At 51.7% G+C, this 19,881-nt stretch overlaps 2 protein-coding genes across 14 annotated transcripts in view; one reads left to right on the top strand and one right to left on the bottom strand.

Annotated features, from left to right (window-relative positions):
- The window catches only part of STS (steroid sulfatase), a 164,155-nt gene extending 158,382 nt beyond the window's left edge, over positions 1-5,773 (bottom strand). The window contains exon 1 of one of the 4 annotated variants that reach the window (XM_086387688.1): positions 5,432-5,773. Coding sequence is in view for 2 of the 4 variants with exons in the window: in XM_086387693.1 (XP_086243819.1) it covers positions 5,432-5,445 (14 nt within the window). In the remaining 2 variants the exon portion in view is untranslated. The remainder of the gene's footprint in view (positions 1-5,431) is intronic. The other 3 variants (XM_086387691.1, XM_086387693.1, XM_086387690.1) reach the window with 3 other exon arrangements.
- PUDP (pseudouridine 5'-phosphatase) overlaps positions 4,772-19,881 on the top strand; it is a 67,212-nt gene continuing 52,102 nt past the window's right edge. For 9 of the 10 annotated variants that reach the window (XM_086387696.1, XM_086387695.1, XM_086387698.1 and 6 more), the window contains exon 1: positions 4,965-5,059. In XM_086387696.1, the coding sequence (XP_086243822.1) occupies positions 4,990-5,059 (70 nt within the window). In that variant the 5' untranslated portion in view covers positions 4,965-4,989. Of the gene's footprint in view, positions 5,304-19,881 lie in introns of all 10 variants that reach the window. The other variant, XM_086387694.1, reaches the window with a different exon arrangement.

Here is a 19,881-nt window from a genome sequence, read left to right as displayed (position 1 = left end):
CTAGAATTCTTGCCTGGAGAATTCCAAGGACAGAGGAGCCTGGCGGTCCTCGCAGTCGCAAAGAGTCGGACACAGATCAGTGACTAAACAACAAGAACAAACAATACCTAATGACATGCGTAGTAACCACTTGAATAGAACACATTTTCCTGTTTTGTTTCTAGTCGAGCTTGTGACAAAGACACATGACTCAGTTTTCTCATGGTTGTTGATATTTTGAGGTGTCTTCCATTGTGGGCAAGAGACGTTTCTGAAGGGTGTGGAAAAGAAGACTTTAAAAAAAAAATGACCTGAGCCATGTTTTCAAGCCTTGTGGGAGAAGTTTCCTAATGTAACTCATCTACAACTGCACTACCCTGAGATTTTGCCCGCTTAGCCTCCGTGAAAGGGAAACTCTCCTCTGCCAGCGCATCCGTTTCCTGTAAGTGAACAAACTGGATTGTGTGCCGAGATGTGCCCAGGGCTGCAGTGGCTGAAACGGGGCAAGGGGAACCTCCAAGTATCTCTGTGCCAGGGTATTGAGAGGGTAACAGGCAGGAAGGCCAGGGGTCTCCAAATGGAGGAAATAGCCTGCAAGTGTCAGACATTTTTATCTCTCTTAAGCAGCAGGAGGAAACAAACTAGCAATATTTTTTCCTTCTCTATACACATTTAAAGGGAGGTTTCTCTTAAAACACTGTGTTGCCATAATGACACCTGGTTTCACCTGAAGTTAGCTATTCTTGAGCCTAGAGATAACCAATGCCTTTTTCTTATGGAAATGTTTGTCTTAAGCTATGCTAATGTGCTATGCCTTTACCCCAAACTCTGTCTCCAAGTCAGTTCCGCCTCTTGGCCCAGAACCTACTCTACAAACCAGTATGTTATACTCAGATATTGTTCCCCTAATCTATGTAAATGAAACTATTTGTATGGTGGTCTGCCCTTCTTCAAGATTCAAGTTAATCATTTTATGGCCCAGGATAAACCATTTGGTGCCAAGATTATCCCAAAATGCATCTTATGGGTGAGGGGCCTGGTGCCATTCTGAATTTTAAAACATTCCTTTCTTTCATTAACAGACTGCTAGTGACTATATAACATCCAGCTGAAGACTAGCAGGGGGGTACTCTTTCTGCCCCCTTCTGATGCCTATGTCAGAAGCTTTCTCTATCTCCTTTATACTTTAATAAAACTTTATTACACAAAAGCTCTGAGCGATCAAGCCTCGTCTTTGGCCCCAGATTGAATTCTTCTCCTCCGGGGGCCAAGAATCCCGGTGTATTCGCGTGATTCAACAACAACCTTTCAGTATCTCACGCCTTCATCACCTGCATCTGTGTCCGCTTATTTTTGCAGCGAATCGTCACAAAGCGTCCAAACCCAGGCAACTCTGTAAGCACCTTCTAAGGAGCCCCCTTTCCCTAACACAGAGCTTTCCTCTAGCTCCCGCCTTACCCTTGCTGTTTCCAATTCTTAACCCTGGCATTGGAGCCTTTTTTTTTTTCCTTTCCCTTTTGAAAACACTCCTTTTGTCTAAGGAATCAACAAAGTTGTTACAACCAGAGAAGAAGAGGAACTTTCTTCTTTGTGTGTCCATTTACATTTCTAAAAATGGAAAGAAGCTGAGCAAGAATTCTAAAGGGTCCAACAGGTGAGCCTGGGCAGACAGGAGGCCCCCAATATCTATGGAATAACTGTGTTCCACGTTGAATTGTGTGCCCCTCAAAAAACAAAAAAACAAAACAAAAAAACCCTGCATAGGAGGGACTTCTCTGGTGGTCCAGTGGCTAAGACCCCCTGCCTCAATGCATGGCACCTGGGTTTGATAGGCGGGGAGGATCCCCTGAAAGAAGGAAACGGCAACCCGCTCCAGTGTTCTTGCCTGGAGAATCCCACGGACAGAGGTCGAGCCTGGCGGGCTACAGTGCGCGGGATCACAGAGTCAGACACGACTGAAGGGACTGAGCATGCGTGCACACAGGAAACTAGATTCTGTCCGCTGGAAACTCACATGCTGCAACTAAAAAAAACAAGATGCCACAACGAAGACTGAAGATCCCACAGGCTGCAACGGAGACCCAGAAGAGCCAAATAAATAAATATAATACATATAAAAAAAATAATAGTGTAGGAGTCCTGACCACCAGTACCTCAGTGTGACCTTACCCGAAGAGAATGTCTTAAAAAAAAAAAGGTCTTGACATAGGTAATTAAATGAGAACGTGGTCATGAGTCTGGGTGGCAATCCTGGATGACTGGTGTCCTTATAAAAAGGGGAATGTGGACATGGAAACAGATGCACGGACAGAAGATAAGATGATTAGATAAAGAGATAAGACGGCTGTGTAGGAGCCAAGGAGAGAGGCCTGGCACCATCTCTTTTCTCAGAAGGCATTAACCCTGTCCAGCCTCTGATCCCGGACTTTTGGCCTTCAGAACTGGGAGGCACTGACTTCATGTGGTTGCATCTACCCACTCTGTGGTCCTTCCATACAGCAGCCTAGCACATTTGGAGGAGGAGGAAACGGAAACCCACTCCAGTATTCTTGCTTAGAGAATCCTGTGGACAGAGGACCCTAGTGGGCTGCTGTCTATGGAGTCGTACAGAGTCGGACACGACTGAAGCGACTTAGCAGCAGCAGCGCATTTGGGGCAGAGTCTGCTCACTAACTGGCTGATGAACTGCCCTGAGGTCCAGCGTCCTCAACAGGAAATCATGATTGGATGAAACCAGGGAACGTTTTGTCACAGCCACAGCTTGACAAAAAGACATAAGTTAACTGAGCATATTCTATTTGCCACTTCCAACTGCCTGCCCAGTCCATGGGGTCACAAAGAGTCGGACACGACAGTGACTAAACTGAACAGCTTGCCCTGGCTTGCATCATGTAACGCTTTTGTTTCATGCACACAGAAAGGCAGGCACAGAGGTTTAATGCTGATATGTGCTAAACTAAGCTGTCTGAGTGCCCAGTTGACACACTTCACCAGAAATACAACGCTCACATTTTAAAGTCTCTGCAGCTTTCTTATTTCTGCCTCTTGAAAGATCCTATCTTTATGTTTAAACATGCATTTGAAAATGCAGTCAGTCCTCTCCTGACTCCTTGCAACTCCATGCACTGTAGCCTGCCAGGCTCCTCTGTCTGTGAACTTCTCCAGACCTGAATACTGGAGTGGGTAGCCATTCCCTTCTCCAGGGGAATCTTCCCAACCTAGGGATCGAACCCAGGTCTCCCCCATTGCAGGCGGATTCTTTACCATCTGAGCCACCCTGGAAGCCCATTTGCCAACATGCATTTACAACACCAGCTAACAATAATAGAAATGGGTTGGGGGAAGGTATTTCTGAGAGTGGGAAGGAAAAAAAAAAAAGAAATGCTGCTTTTCAGCTTGCCTTCAGACAGTTTGGGGCGGGGAGGGGAATAAAACTCAGTAATCAAAGCAGATGAGATATACAAGGCAAAAACGGGCAAGGCATTTAAGATGTCTTATTCTGGCTCTTTACCAACTGAGCTACCAGGGAAGCCTCAGAGTCCCTTGGACAGCAAGGAGCTCCAACCAGTCCATCCTAAAGGAAATAAGTCCTGAATATTCATCTTAAGGGCAGATGCTGAAGCTGAAGCTACAATCTTTTGGCCACCTGATTCGAAAAACTGACTCACTGGAAAAGACCATGATGCTAGGAAAGATTGAAGGTGGGAGAAGGGGACAACAGAGGATAAGGTGGTTGGATGGCATCACCCACTCCATGGACATGTTTGAGTAAGGGCTTCCCTCGGAGCTCAGTCGGTAAATAATCTGCCTGCGGTGCAAGAGACTGGGGTTCAATCCCTGGCTTGGGACGATCCCCTGGAGAAGGAAATGGTAACCCACTCCAGTACCCTTGCCTGGAAAATCCCATGGACCAAGGAGCCTGGTGGGCTGCAGTCCATGGGGTCGCCAAGAGTCGGGCACGACTGAGAAACTAACAACTTTGACAACACACTTTTGGAGTAAGTCTCGGGAGTTGGTGATGGACAGGGAAGCCTGGCTGTCCTGCAGTCCATGGGGGTCGCAGTGAGTCGGGACACGACTGAGCGACTGAACTGAACCGAACCGATGCCGGCTCTCTGCTATCAGACTTCGGCTGCGGAATCGCTCCGGGAGAGGCACCAGCCAGGGTTGCTCGGCGATACAGGCGCTCAAGGAGGGGGACCCGCGCGCCATTGCTCACGCTTCCTGCCAAAGCCGAGGTGGCGGGGTGGGGGCGGCTATAAACTGAAAGGGAAACTTGCCAAGAGTTTGGGGACAGGCGCTCCGGGGCCTGGGCCGAAGTCCCCGCGGGGGGGACCCCATGACTAAGGCCACCCTGCTGCCCATGAACTTGCTGGCTCTGAAAAGAGAAGCACTTCAAGCGCGGTCGAACCTCTGTGCCCTCCCTCCCTGCCTCCCTTCCTCCCTCTTCAGGCGCGTTCCAAATTCGAGCTGTACGCGCTGACCCCTGGACTAGCGACGCGGCGGCCCGTTTTCACGGGTGAGAAGTGACCCGGGTGGGTGGACGCGGACAGGAGGCCCAGGGCGCGTCTCGGGAGCTTTGCGAGGAGGCCGGCCGCCGGCACACGCCGAGGAGCTGTGTGGCTCAGAGCACGCGCTTTCCGAGTGGACCGCGCGAGGAGGCGAGAGGCGCGCGTGCGCAGAGCGGCTGCCGGCGCAAGGGGCTGGCCGCAGCGCGCGTGCGCGGGAGCAGCTTCGGGGGCGCGGGCGACAGGAGGAGGAGGAGAAGGAGGAGGCTCGGGACCGCGCGTGCGCAGAAGGGCTCGGGATGCGCGCGCGCCAGGCCAGAGCGCGCGTACGTGCGGGAGCAGCCCGTGGCGGGAGGATGGGGGCAAGGGCGCGAGGAGGCTGCCCGGGGGCCGCGCGTGCGCAGAACGGCTCGGGACGCGCGGGGCAGGCCGGGAGCGCGCCTGCCGGCGCCTCCTCCCCGCCCTCCCTCTCCCCCCGCCCACCCCGCGAGTCGGCAGAGAAATGGCGGCGCCCGTACCCCTTCCGCGTCCCGTCACCCACCTGCTTTTTGACATGGACGGCCTCCTTCTGGGTGGGTAGCCTGCGGCCGCCTCCCGCCAGAGCTGTCTGGGGATTGGCGGGACGGGAAACGCAGGCCCTCAGCGCCGGGGTCGGGGGGCCACGACGGAGCGGTGTGAGGAGACCCCTCGGTCACCTCGGGCGGGTCGCCCGCCCGGGGCTGCAGCGTAGACGGCTCCCGGGCACTTCCGGCGGCCGCGCCGCGCTGGGGGGGCCGGCGCGCTCAGGGACCACCGCGCTGGCTGTGGAGTTTCTTGGTGAGGTCCCCCACCCCCCACCCCAGAGGCCGCGAGCGCTGCGCGCAGCCACCCAGCCTCAGTTGCCCTGTCTGCGCCCCGAGCTCCCCGGGGCCCTGCCGGGGCTCTGCCCTCTGAGGTGCACGCACCTGGTTGGTAGCATCTTACAGGCAGGACATGGTCCTCCATCCGCCGATTTGGGGGTGTGGGGGGCGGGCGCGGGAGCCTCTGCCGACGTCTGCAAGCGTTTGGGGGTGACCTAGCCGGAAGGCGGGAGTGCCATGCAAGCGGGGTTGCTGCTGAAACGCTCTCCGCAGTGCAAGGGACCGCGCCACGGCCACTGCAAACGCTCCTGACCCCCAGTGTCTTGTGCTGAGGAGGAGGTGATGGTAGTGATGGAGCCCTGCTCAGAGGTCCGGCTGGGCCGAGGGACTCCCAGCACGGACATCCGAGCGGGCAGCCTCTTTGCAGTGCGGTGCCCGGGTCCCCACCCCGCCGCTGCCCAATCAGAATCTGCACTTATTTAACCCAAGTGTCGGAAAGTTGGAGATGCATACAGCGCCCAGGGTTTGGAGTGGTTTAGCAATCCCGCGCACCCCCTCCGAACTTGTCCTGCAGTGGCTTGGTGGTAGGTGTGACCTCCACCAACCGAAACGGAATTCAAGCAGGATTCATAGAAAGCACTCACTTTTTATAACTCAAGAGCCCGCTAACTGCCCTGAGTGCAGCCTACGGCTTGGGCCATTTTTTCCATAACGGTGCCAAGTGTTACACGACGTTAGGGCCTGCGTGTTCCTGACCTCAGTCTCCAGAATGTTTCACAGAACTGTAAAAATGTGTGCATACTTTATGTAGACTACTGATTTGGTGGAGGTGTGTGTACTTTTAATGTGTGTGTGGTAGTCATTCAGCCGTCTCCGACTCTGCAACTCCATGGACTGTAGCCTGCCAGGCTCCCTGTGTCTATGGGGATTCTCCAGGCAAGAACACTGGAATGGGTTGCCATTTCCTTCTCCAGGGGAATCTTCCCTGTCCAGGGGTCGCACCCCAGTCTCCTGCATTGCAAGCAGATTCTTTAGCGTCTGAACCACCAGGTAAGACTTTCATGTACTTTAATGCTTCCTCTCGTAAAATCCTGCAATGTGGGAGAAAATATTTATGTTGACTAACTGAAAGGAAAAGCTTGCACAGCTCAGAGAGATAAAGTGACTTGCCCAAGGTCACACAGCTAATAAGGAACAGAGCTGAGAAATGGTTACAGATCAATCTAGTTCTAAATAAAAGTGCTGCGCTCAGCTTAATGAGAGTGAGTGTGACCTTGCCCCTGTGATCATGTAACTCGGTTCAATAATGGGGCTGTTTTTTTAAAGGCACACAAAAACCAGTCTCTTATTTCTTTTCACGGACCCAGGGCTTCCCAGGTGGCTCAGCAATAAAGAATCCGCCTGCAGTGCAGGAGACTCATGAGATGTGGGTTGGATCCCTGGGTGGGGAAGATCCCCTGGAGGAACGTATGGCATACCCACCCTGAGCAATCCCATGGAGAGAGGAGCCTGGCGGACTACAGCCCGTGGGGTTGCAAACAGTCAGATGTGACTAAGCAACTTAGCACATAGCATAGCACAGAACTGTAAACCAGTGAATTCCTAAGGGAGAAAAATAAGTTCCTGTCGAGGTCACTGACTGGATGGAATAGTGTATGTGGCCACTAAACCTGATGTGACTCAATTTCAAAAAGGCCTCTGGGATTCATAAGTATAGTTTGTGGACATGGGTTTTCCTGCCCAGGTGGTCAAGTTAAATTGTCAAATAAATGCTTTACCCTCTAATGAAAGGTCTAGAGAACATGTTTTGGGAGTCTCATGAATTTTAATGCAGACTGAGGTGTCTCATTAAAGTTAAATTTATTAAACTTGTAAATGAGCTTGGTGCTTCATCCCCACTCAAGACACACATACGTGTTCCCTGGAGCCATGAATGTGACTTCTGTGGTGGTAATTGCAGGGGTTATCAACCAGGGGCTTCCCTGGTGGCTCAGCTGGTAAAGAATCTGCCTGCAGTGTGGGGGACCTGGGTTCAATCCCTGGGTTGGGAAGATCCCCTGGAGAAGGGAAAGGCTATCCACTCCAGTATTCTGGCCTGGAGAATCCCGTGGACTGTATAGTCCCTGGGTTCGAAAAGACTCAGACACGACTGAGCAACTTTCAGTTATCAGTCAGTCTCCACTTCACTAGTTAAGGCAAGTTGAGTGGTTTGTCAAGCATTGGACTGGCAGTTGTGTTACCCAATCCTCTGAACAAGTCAGAGAAGCAAAGATTAGTGGCCTTTGGGAACATAAGACCCAACTCTTTTCCTCCCTTTTACGTCATTCTGCCCTGACTCTTCCTGGAGGTGGTAAGGCCTTGCAGAACTTTCTCAGAAATGCGCCTTTGGTTATTCTGTTACTTTTTACAAAACGTCTGGAATAAAACACCAGTTTCCAGAATGCAATATTTTACTTCCTTTAATCTGCTTGATTATACCTGTTCTAGGGCACCCCATTTCAGTACTCTTGCCTGGAAAATCCCATGGATGGAGGAGCCTGGAAAGCTGCAGTCCATGGGTTCGCTGAGGGTCGGACACGACTGAGTGACTTCACTTTCACGCATTGGAGAAGGAAATGGCAACCCACTCCAGTGTTCTTGCCTGGAGAATCCCAGGGACGGGGGAGCCTGGTGGGCTGCCGTCTGTGGGGTCGCACAGAATTGGACACGACTGAAGTGACTTAGCAGCAGCAGCAGGGCTTCCCTAGTGGCCCAATCAGTAAAGAATCTGTTTGCAATGTGGGGGACCTGTGTTCGATCCCTGAGTTGGGAAGGTCCCTTAGAAGAGGGCATAGCAGCCCACTCCAGTATTCTTGTCTGGAGAATCCCCATGGACAGAGGAGCCTGGTGGGAGGCAGTCCATGGGGTTGCAGAGTCGGACACGACTGACCAACGAAGCACATACCTGTTCTAATTTTCAAGGGCCTGACTTCAGTTTGTCTGTTGTTTGCATAACAGTGCGTCATCAGTTAATAATAAGTTCTTTTTTGGTCTGCCCGCTTTTCAGAATTCCAAATGCATTTTCCCAGGAAGTTCTGTTTGTTTGTTTTAGCCCCAGTACTTGAATTTTCCAAGAAGTGGATCAGAAAACAGTGAGTTGGGTGAGGAATTCTTAGAGAAGGGCGAAGCTTGTGGACAATGAGGAAGTCTGGAGATTGTTGCAGGAATGCTGACAAGAACACCAGGGTTACTTTCTAGTGCTTTTGAAGTGTTTGCTGCTGTTGTCTTTTCAATCTTTGGAATTTGATTTTTGTTGACACAGGTAACAATTATCTGTGAGCTAGGTAGTAATTTTGGCCCTCAGATGCTATTTAGACCCAGAGACAGAGGGGACTGAGATTATTTATGATCAAGGATAAGATTTTGAAGGAAGAAGATACAAGTATTAAACACTCAGCTCCTGAACAGGAAGGATTTTCTTGTTGCTTAAATAACTGAAGTTGTTTAATGACTTGAGGAGCACAAGAGGCTCTCTTTAAGAGAGGGGAAAGTTGGTGGTCCAGACTCCTGCAATCTCATAGGCATCAGATCAGATCAGTCGTTCAGTCGTGTCCGACTCTTTGTGACCCCATGAATCGCAGCACTCCAGGCCTCCCTGTCCATCACCAACTCCTGGAGTTCACTCAGACTCAAGTCCATCGAGTCAGTGATGCCATCCAGCCATCTCATCCTCTGTCGTCCCCTTCTCCTCTTGCCCCCAATCCCTCCCAGCATCAGAGTCTTTTCCAATGAGTCAACTCTTTGCACGAGGTGGCCAAAGTACTGGAGTTTCAGCTTTACCATCATTCCTTCCAAAGAAATCCCAGGGCTGATCTCCTTCAGAATGGACTGGTTGGATCTCCTTGCAGTCCAAGGGACTCTCAAGAGTCTTCTCCAATACCACAGTTCAAAAGCATCAATTCTTCGGCACTCAGCCTTCTTCACAGTCCAACTCTCACATCCATACATGACCACAGGAAAAACCATAGCCTTGACTAGATGGACCTTTGTTGGCAAAGTAATGTCTCTGCTTTTGAATATGCTATCTAGGTTGGTCATAACTTCCTTCCAAGGAGTAAGCGTCTTTTAATTTCGTGGCTGCAGTCACCATCTGCAGTGATTTTGGAGCCCAGAAAAATAAAGTCTGACACTGTTCCACTGTTTCCCCATCTATTTCCCATGAAGTGATGGGACTGGATGCCATGATCTTCATTTTCTGAATGTTGAGCTTTAAGCCAACTTTTTCACTCTCCACTTTGACCTTCATCAAGAGGCTTTTGAGTTCCTCTTCATTTTCTGCCATAAGGGTGGTGTCATCTTCATATCTGAGGTTATTGATATTTCTCCTGGCAATCTTGATTCCAGTTTGTGTTTCTTCCAGTCCAGCGTTTCTCACGATGTACTCTGCATAGAAGTTGAATAAACAGGGTGTAGGACCATGTAAGAGAGCAAAGTTAAAAAAGGAAACAGACACAGAGGAAATGAGCTTGAATGGAAACTTTTTCTGTCCTAACACATCCAAAATATTGTTAATCAACACATAATCAATTAAAAAAAGTCATTGAGATAGTTTACCTTCATTTTTGTTACCTAGCCTTTGAAGTCTGTGTGTATTGGACACTCAGAACGCATCTCCACACAAACTAGCCAGGTTTCCAGGCTTCACTGGCCACGTTTGGCCAGGGCCTCCCTTGTTGGATGACCCAGGTGCAGGGTTTTAGGAAGCAATTCATTGATGATTGCCCTTGATAACAGGGCCAGGTGGAGGGTGGATGTTAAACATATTGAGAATTAGGAATTCTGCGGATGTGTAAGATGTGATATACATATAATGTGCTTTCTAGGAGTTTGATGCAGTAATTATAATCCTTAAAAAGTCAGCCTTAGGAAAATAACTTATTTTCAAATTCTTAAAAAAAAATCAGAAAAATAATAATGTGATAGATGGGTAAGGGAAAATATGATTATTTGCAGTATTGATTATAACTGACCATGTCTCCATAAACATGCAGATATTGCAGGATTTTTTTATTTATTTTTAATCCCACAACATGTGAGATCCTTGGCTCAGTGGTAAAGAACCTGCCTGCCAGTAGAGGAGATGCAGAAGACGCTGGAAGAGGAAATGGCAACCCGCTCCAGTATCTGGGGAATCCCTTGGACAGAGGAGCCTGGCGGGCTACGGTCCATGGGGGCACAAAGAGCTGGTCAAAACTGAGCACCACATGTGGGATCCTAGATTCCCCACCAGGGACTGAACCTGCACACCCCCATGGGAAATACCGCTCTTAACCACTGGGCCACCAGCAGAGTCCAAGATGGCCGGATTTTAAGGGGTGACACCTGGCTTCTAATTCACCGTCACGGAGAGGAGCGGATGGCCTGTTGTGTACCTGCTTGCACTCCCATAGCTTTGTCCTAGGAGAAGGCAGCGGCACCCCACTCCAGTACTCTTGCCTGGAAAATCCCATGGACGGAAGAGCCTGGTGGTCTGCAGTCCATGGGGTCGCTAGGAGTCGGGCACGACTGAGCGACTTCACTTTCACTTTTCACTTTCATGCCTTGGAGCAGGAAATGGCAACCCACTCCAGTATTCTTGCCTGGAGAATCCCGGGGACAGAGGAGCCTAGTGGGCTGCCGTCTATGGGGTCTCACAGAGTCGGACGCGACTGAAGCGACTTAGCAGTAGCATCAGCAGCTTTGTCCCTGCCCAGTAATGGCCCTTGAGATGGTGTGGGAGGGCCCGGTTCTGCTTCTGGGTGCCTCTGGGTGAAGGCAGGGCCTCTCTGGAGCTCAGCAGCTCACAGCTGTGCCCACACGGGGTCAGAGTCCCCTGTCACCCGTCGTCCTTTTGTTCACGTCCCCTATGCCAGATTGTCTAGACCCCGGAACCTCCACACAGCTGATGACAAACAGTCTCCTTAGATGGCTTTAGCACTTTCGTAGGTTACTTCCCTGAGGGCTCCAAAGGTCAAGAATATGCCTGCAATGCAGGAGACGTGGGTTCGATCCCTGGCTCGGGAAGATCCCTCGGAGAAGGGCATGGCAACCCATTCCAGTATTTTTCCCTGGAGAATCCCAGGGACAGAGGAGCCTGGCGGCTACAGTCCATGGGGTCACCAAGAGTCTGACACGACTGAGCAACCAAGGGGCAGGTGAAGGTACCAACAGACCGTGTTGCTTGTCCGAGAAAATCCATCAGGAATAAGAAAGGACTCTAGAGGGGACCAAGGTGGGGAAACTCAGGCCTGTTAAGCTGTGCTTCCTAACAGTCCCAAACCTCGTCAGCCTTCAGTGTGTGCCTGCCATTAGCAGTTCCTATCCACCACAGCGGCTCCTGTTTCTAGAATAACTGGGAAGAGGGTGAGATCAAAACTGCAGAATTCTGCAGGTCGACAGGAGTTTGGTCCAGCTGGCAAGACAGCTAAAATTCTCAGCAGGTTTCTGCCAGCGCAGGTGCAGAGCATCCTTGCCTTGCTTTCTGCTAGCTTCCTTATCCTCCTCGTGGTGTGCTTTCCTCTGGAATCTCAGCAGCGAAAACAAGCTACGATCTCAGGAGAGGAGTCATCGTTTTTTCTCTCAATCTGTTTTTCCCTCCTTCTCCTTGGAAAAAGCTGTGTGTTGGGGATTCTTTGGTCCCTTTTGTCTTTATGATGATTCTCTCTTTTCTCTGTTTCAGCTTCTTTTTTTTTCTTGCTTTCATTTTGTAAGCTGCTATAATTTATCATTTACGCCATGTCATTCTTCAGGGGTAGACCGAGATTTAATGTAACAGAAAAGAGCAAGGGAAATAATGCCCCCAAGAAACGTCTGCCGAGAGCTGTCATTACACAGAGTTGCCCAAGTGACTTTTTAAACCTGTGTTTGCAGTGTTTGAAAAGTGACGGATACATAGCCTGAGGTCAGAAGGTGCCATGGTGTTTGCATTACATTCAAAAATAAAGATCTCACCATCAGCTGTACATGAATACTGGCTTCCCAGGTGGCACTAATGGTAGAGAACACGCCTGCCAGTGCAGGAGACAGAAGAGACACAGGTTCGATCCCTGGGTCAGGAAGATCCCCTGGAGGAGGGCATGGCAACCCACTCCTGTATTCTCTCCTGGAGAATCCCATGGACAGAGGAGCCTGGAGGGCTGTCGTAGACTTGTAAAGACTTGGACACAGCTGAAGCGATGTAGCATGCACAGGGTATTAGAAGCTTCCTAGAATTGTGTTGAAATGGGGGGCGAGGGCAGTGCTGGTGTTACAGAACACATTTCTGTGGTTTAAAATGGCCTTCTGGGTGTCTGAGGAGAATCTTCTTGAACACATAATGATCGTGACAGACTCACATTTCTGTTTCTTGAGCAGAAGTGCTTAAGAAGTGTTCTCCCGCTTTTGGTCTTTGCAGAGGTGGACGACCATCCCAGCAGCCCTCAGGTTACCTTCTGAGTGTTGGTCAGATCCATCCCCATTTTCCTTTAGGGTCTGGCTCCCTCACGCCCTTTGCTGTGATGCCTGCAGTCAGTAGCTTAGCTTCTGTGCACAGAGTACCTGTGCAGACGGGGGCCCGTGCCTGCGCTGAGGGCGGTCTGCTCCGTGCCCTGGCCTGGCAGGCAACTCCGTAGGCCTGCGTCCTGCCCCTGGGCCGGGCAGTCGATGGCCCTTAACTCGCCTCCCGAGGCCTAGAGGCCAGGAACGGATCTAGAGGCGAACTAGAGTCTGCTCGACGCCCGCTAGCCTGTCCAGGCTACGTGAGATGCGGACCCGTGATCACAGCTTGCATGTGTGCTCAGTTGGTTCAGTCGTGCCCGACTCTGCGACCCCATGGACTGTAGCCCCCCAGGCTCCTCTGTCAATGGGATTCTACGGGCAGAAATACTGGAATGGGTTGCTGTTTCCTCCTCCAGGGGATCTTCCGGACCCAGGGATCGAACCCATGTCTCTCAGGTCTCCTGCTTTGGCAGGTGGCTTAAAAATCCATAAAGGACTATTTGGGAGGATGGGCTCTGGGTAGGTTGGTTTGCATATGAAAGGCACCCTCGTTTACATACAAAAGACAGCTTCTGACCATCTCTGGGAATTAAGTAGCCTTGGGAGGGGCAGTCTCTTCCCCTGGGTCAGCTTGTCAGAGTATCAGAAGTACTTCCCTGTCCTCCTCCATCCCCTTCCTTGTCTTTTTTCCCACTTGGAGCTGGGCCCAGGGGTCTCTGAAGACATTTGGGCACCAAATTTTCTTTGGGGGGAATCTTTTTTTTAATTTATGTTTATTTGGAGGATAATCGCTTTACAATGTTGTGTTCGTTTCTGCCATACATCAGTATGAATCAGCCGTCAGTTCAGTTCAGTCGCTCAGTCGTGTCCGACTCTTTGTGAACCCATGGACCGCAGTGTGCCAGGCCTCCCTGTCCATCACCAACTCCCAGAGTTCACCGAAACTCATGTCCATGGAGTCGGTGACACCATCCAACCATCTCATCCTCTGTCGTCCCCTTCTCCTCCCGCCCCCAATCCCTCCCAGCATCAGGGTCTTTTCCAAGGAGTCAGCTCTTTACATCAGGTGGCCAAAGGATTGGAGCCTCAGCTTGAGTGATATGTATACATACATCCCCTCCCTCTTGAGCCTCCCTCGCACCCCATCCTGCCCTCCAGGTCATCACAGAGCACTGAGCTGAGCTCCCTGCGCTGTAGAGCTGCTTGCCACTATTTTACGCCTGATAGTGTGTATATGTCCGTGCTGCTCTCTTCATTCGCCCCGCTTCCTCCCTCTCACGCTGCTCCACAGGTCTGTTCTCTGCTGTGCATCTCTATTCCTGCCCTGCAAATAGGCTTGTCAGTACAGTTTTTCTAGATTCCCTAGTTAAACGTTAATATAGAATATTTGTTTTTCTCACTTACTTCACCCTGTATGACAGGCTCTCGGTTCACCCATATCACCACAAATGACTCAGCTTTGTTTCTTTTTATGGCTAAGTAGTATTTGATTGTTGGAGAAGGCGATGGCACCCCACTCCAGTGCTCTTGCCTGGAAAATCCCATGGACGGAGGAGCCTGGTGGGCTGCAGTCCATGGGGTCACTAAGAGTCGGATACGATTGAGCGACTTCACTTTCACTTTTCACTTTCATGCATTGGAGAAGGAAATGGCAACCCACTCCAGTGTTCTTGCCTGGAGAATCCCAGGGACGGGGGAGCCTGGTGGGCTGCCGTCTATGGGGTCGCAAAGTCGGATACGACTGAAGCGACTTAGCAGCAGCAACAGCAGTATTTGATTGTATATGTTTGTGTGTGTGTGTGTGTGTGTGTGTGTGTGTGTGTGAGACGTCTTCTTTATCTGTTCACGTGTCAGTGGACATCTAGGTGGTTTTCATGTCCTAGCTGCTGTAAATAGTGCTGCAGTGAACACTCAGGTACCACGCATCTTTGAATTACGGTTTTCTCAGAGGTATATGCTCAGTACTGGGCTTGCTGGGTCATACGGTAGTTTTTATTCCTAGCTGTTTAAGGAGTCTCTGTACTGTTTTCCATACTAGTTGTATCAATCTTTATTCCCATCTTTTGGTAGAATCTTGAACAGCAGCTGGTATTTAGTTAAGAGATCACATTCAAAAAAAAGAGAGAAGCTTCCTACATGTCCTCCTGAAGTAGCCACTCACCGATACCTGCAGCTCACAAGGTGTGCCCGTCAGACCTTGTGACAGCCGTGTCCCTCGGGAACCCGGCAGCCCTGGGCCGACGCCTCTCTGCAGACGTCTGCCACTGCAGGCCTGGCGTGTTCTCATCCATCACTCCTGAGGCTGGAGCTCGAGCTGGAGTGAAGAATGACATGGATTTAACAGCAGTTCTGGCAGTGCTGGGCCAGCGCTGTCCTTGGCGTGAGGGCCCTGTGGCTGCATTTTCACAGGTCCACTGGGTTCTCTGTCCATGTTCACCACGGTTTCATTGTCTTGGAAACCTTTCTGCTCCTGCTTTAAGAAAAGGGGATCACTTGGTTATCGAAGAAACGTTTTGTGCCAGCAAGGTGTTACTTGGTGTTTTCTTCCGGCTACAAACAGTTGATTTCAGTTGGTCGCTGGTACATTCCAATTTCTTCTCTGCGTCTGTTATTTCCCTTTTTTATCTTAGAAGCATTTCCTTTGGTTACACTGACAGCGTGTGTTTTTTGCCTGATAACTGTATAATCAAGGCCGACTCTGAGTCAAGCTGAGATAACTGTCTTTTGCCACCATGTACTTTGAGTTTGGCACTGACAGCTGGATGACCATGCGTTAGCTTTGAAAGTGGTATGTGGAGGTGACTGGCTTTGCAGAGGGGGAGTTCTGGTCGAATTTGAGATGTGTTTGGAGAAACCATCGAGCTGCCTGGAGAACCCAGAGAAAACCGAGCCCGCTGTTTCCTACTGGGTCGTTTCAGCAAGCATCTCAGTGGGTGGCCTTGGGCCAACTTGGAATGCCTGCCAGGCAACCGTCACTGGTTCAGGCACAATGGGACATCCTTACTGGGCTTCCCAGGGGGCGCTGGTGGTAGAGAACCCACCTGCCAATGCAGGAGATGTGATAGATGCAGGTTCCATCCCTGGGTTGGGAAGATCCACTGGAGAAGGAAGTGGCAACTCACTCCAGTATCCGTGCCTGGAGAATGCCATGGACACAGGAGCGTGGCAGGCTACAGTCCATGGGGTCACAGAGAGTCGGACACGACTTAGTGACTGAGCACGCATGCATCCACCACAGAGACCACATAGCTGACCCCTCGTGTTCTAGCCTTTGTCTCACTCCGAGGGTCGATGGAGGGTCCCACTCAGGCCCACCTGTGCTCACTGAACATGTTAGCTATCACCTGGAGAAAGCCTGCTTCCTCACTTCACCCTGGTACCCGCTCTCCCTGCCAACTTGGTGCCATTCCCCGTCCTCAAGCGTTCTCCCGCAGCAGAGCCCGCCCCCACCTTTGGGGTCTCGGGCATGTCTCAGACGGGGCGGGACCCTCCTGGGCCTTCAGAGGCTCGTCAAGATACAAGAAAGTCAGGTCCAAGACAGCCTGCTAGCCGACACAAGGCCTTCAGTGTACTGTTTTTTGTTGTTATTGCTGCTGCTGTTTTTTAAATTAATTAATTTTATTTTTGGCTGTGCTGGGTCTTCATTGCTGCGAGGGCTGTTCTCTATCTGTGACAGGCAGGGGATATTATCTAGTTGTGACAGTGTGACAAGCGGGGCTGTTCTCTAGCTGTGACAGGCAGGGCTGTTCTCTAGCTGTGGCAGTGTGACAGGTGGGGCTGTTCTCTAGCTGTGGCAGTGTGATAGGTGGGGCTGTTCTCTAGCTGTGGCAATGTGACAGGTGGGGCTGTTCTCTGGCTGTGACAGGCGAAGCTGTTCTCCAGCTGTGACAGGCGGGGCTATTCTCTACCTGTGACAGGTGGGGCTGTTCTCTAGCTGTGGCAGTGTGACAGGTGGGGCTGTTCTGTAGCTGTGGCAGTGTGACAGGCGGGGCTGTTCTCTGGCTGTGACAGGTGGGGCTGTTCTCTACTTGTGACAGGCGGAGGCTATTCTCTGGTTGTGACAGGCAGGGCTGTTCTCTAGTTGTGACAGGTGGAGGCTATTCTCTGGTTGTGACAGGCAGGGCTGTTCTCTAGCTGTGACAGTGTGACAGGCAGGGCTGTTCTCTAGCTGTGACAGGCAGAGGCTATTCTCTGGTTGTGACAGGCAGGGCTGTTCTCTACCTGTGACAGTGTGACAGGTGGGGCTGTTCTCTAGCTGTGACAGGCAGAGGCTATTCTCTGGTTGTGACAGGCAGGGCTGTTCTCTACCTGTGACAGTGTGATAGGCAGGGGCTGTTCTCTAGCTGTGACAGGCGGAGGCTATTCTCTAGTTGTGACAAGCAGACCTGTTCTCTATTTTGACAGGCAGGGGCTGTTCTCTGGCTGTGACGGGCGGGAGCTGTATTTTATTGTGACAGGTGGGGCTCTCCTCTAGCTGTGACAGGTGGGGCTCTCCTCTAGCTGTGACAGGTGGGGCTCTCCTCTAGCTGTGACAGGTGGGGCTCTCCTCTAGCTGTGACAGGCAGGGGCTGTTCTCTAACTGTGTCAGGCGGGGCTGTTCTCTAGCTGTGACAGGCGGGGGCTGTTCTCTAGTTGTGATAGGCGGGGGCTGTTCTCTAGCTGTGACAGGTGGGGGCTATTCTCTGGTTGTGATAGGCGGGGGCTGTTCTCTAGCTGTGACGGGGGGGGCTGTTCTCTAGCTGTGACAGGCGGGGCTCTTCTCTGACTGTGACAAGTGGGACTTTCTGGTTGTGCCAAGCATGGTATATTCTCTAGCTGTGACAGGTGGGGGCTGTTCTCTAGCTGTGACAGGTGGGGGCTATTCTCTAGCTGTGACAGGCGGGGCTGTTCTCTAGCTGTGACAGGCGGGGCTCTTCTCTGACTGTGACAAGTGGGACTTTCTGGTTGTGCCAAGCATGGTATATTCTCTAGCTGTGACAGGTGGGGGCTGTTCTCTAGCTGTGACAGATGGGGGCTATTCTCTAGCTGTGACAGGCGGGGCTGTTCTCTAGCTGTGACAGGCGGGGCTCTTCTCTGACTGTGACAAGTGGGACTTTCTGGTTGTGCCAAGCATGGTATATTCTCTAGCTGTGACAGGTGGGGGCTGTTCTCTAGCTGTGACAGGCGGGGCTGTTCTCTAGCTGTGACAGGCGGGGCTCTTCTCTGACTGTGACAAGTGTGACTTTCTCTAGCTGTGACAGGCAGACTGTTCTCTAGCTGTGACAGGCGGGGGCTGTTCTCTAGCTGTGACAGGTGGGGATTGTGACAAGTGGGACTTTCTCTGGTTGTGACAAGTGCGGTATGTTCTCTAGCTCTGACAGGCGGGGCTGTTCTCTAGTTGCGGTGTTTGTGCTTCTCTTCACATTGCTTTCTCTTGTTGCAGAGCATGGGATCTGGGACAGGTGGGCTCAGTAGTTGTGGCTCCCAGGCTCAGCTGTTACACAGCATGTGGGAATCCGGGGCCAGGGGTCAAACCCGTGTGCCCTGCGTTGCACGCTGGCCTCTCTTCCACTGGACCACCTGGGAAGCCCTTGTGCAGTGTTTAATGTGACTTTGCAAAAGAGATGTAGTTGTCTGAATACGATACAGCCCTTCTTCATAGCATTTGTGTGTGTTATTAGATCTGGTAAAGGCACGTCCGCCCTTGGTGAGCAGATGGCACACATGTGAACTTAACAGCTTCGTGTAACCGCACCTGTGATACTGAATAACCAGTGCAGGGTACCTGTCTTGGCGTTTATAATATCATATTGAGCGTTGGGCTGGAGAGAGAGTCAGGCCCTGAACTGAAGGGGTCCTTTTCACACCGGCGTCTTCTCGGTGCCCGGGCTTGGGGTGAGTGTGCAGGACTCTGCAGGCATCAGCTGTCCTTCCCATCCGGGAGGGAGGTGGTCTTCCTGTTCAGACTGATGCCCCCACATGGGCTGGCCCTGGCCCTTCCTTCCTCAAGGGACGGAAGGATTGCCTTTTCTAAGGAATGTCACCAGCTCCTCTTCTCCCGCTGCTTCTAATTCTTCTGTTCTTTAGTCGCTCAGTCGTGTCTGACTCTGCCACCCCATGGACTGCAGCCTGCCAGGCTCCTCTGTCCATGGGATTCTTCAGGCAAGAGTCCTACAGTGGGTTGCCATTCCCTTCTCCCAGGGATCTTCGCACCCCAGGGATTGAACCCGAGTCTCCCGCACTGGCAGGCGGATTCTTTCCCACGGAACCACCAGGGAAGCCCAGGGCTTTAGTACCTGAGCACAGCTTGTTCTAGATTATCACTGAAACACAATTTGCCTGCTGTCCAGGCTCCATCCTGCCTGCACGCTTTCCACCCACAACCCAGGAACTTTGTCAGGATGAAGGGTGCAGTGACTTTCGAGTGGCCGGCTTGCTGTTGTTCAGTCGCTCAGCTGTGCCCGACTCTGCGAGCCCACGGACTGCAGCACATTCCCTGTCCATCACAATGTCCCAGAGTTTGCTCAGACTCACATCCATTGAGTCCATGTGTGGCTGGCATCTCTTGTGTTTCCAGAACTTTGGGCTTCATGAGCCTCTACTACCCTGCTCTGTCCTGCGCATCGCATCTGTCTGTCCTCCTCTGTCCATGTTCAGGGCCCTGGCCTTGGCCGTGGACCCCTTCCCTGCGATCTCTCACGGACACGTGGCTTCGAGGAGCCTTCTGCTCTATCGTCTCTGGGTCCCTGTGCGCACCCTCACCTCCCATTTAGCTCCCTCCACACTTCCCAGTGCCCATGGGCACTCCACCCAGAGGCCACCCCCAAGACCCAGGTTTCAAGCCGAGGCCAGACCAGTCTGCCACGCTCTCCATGAGCCACTTGTGGCCTTTCTGTCTTCTGACCCTCCGCTGTCTCTTTCCAACATCAAGTCCTTCCTGCTGGCTGAAGATTCACGGTCATGCTGGTGTCTTCGGGCCCCCCGTCTCCCTCCTTGGGTGACAGTGTTTCCCGGGAGTCTTCCCCGTGGACACTGCCCGCCTCAGCTGGTCCCCTGGCAGGGAGCCAGGCACCCTGTTCCTG

The sequence above is a fragment of the Bos grunniens genome, chromosome X (assembly GCF_055505025.1).
Source record: "Bos grunniens cultivar Pamir isolate PY7600 chromosome X, Bosgru_T2T1.0, whole genome shotgun sequence".
NCBI classification, from domain to species: domain Eukaryota; kingdom Metazoa; phylum Chordata; class Mammalia; order Artiodactyla; family Bovidae; genus Bos; species Bos grunniens.
Note: the sequence above shows the minus strand (reverse complement) of the source record. Positions and strands in the feature narration are given on the sequence as shown.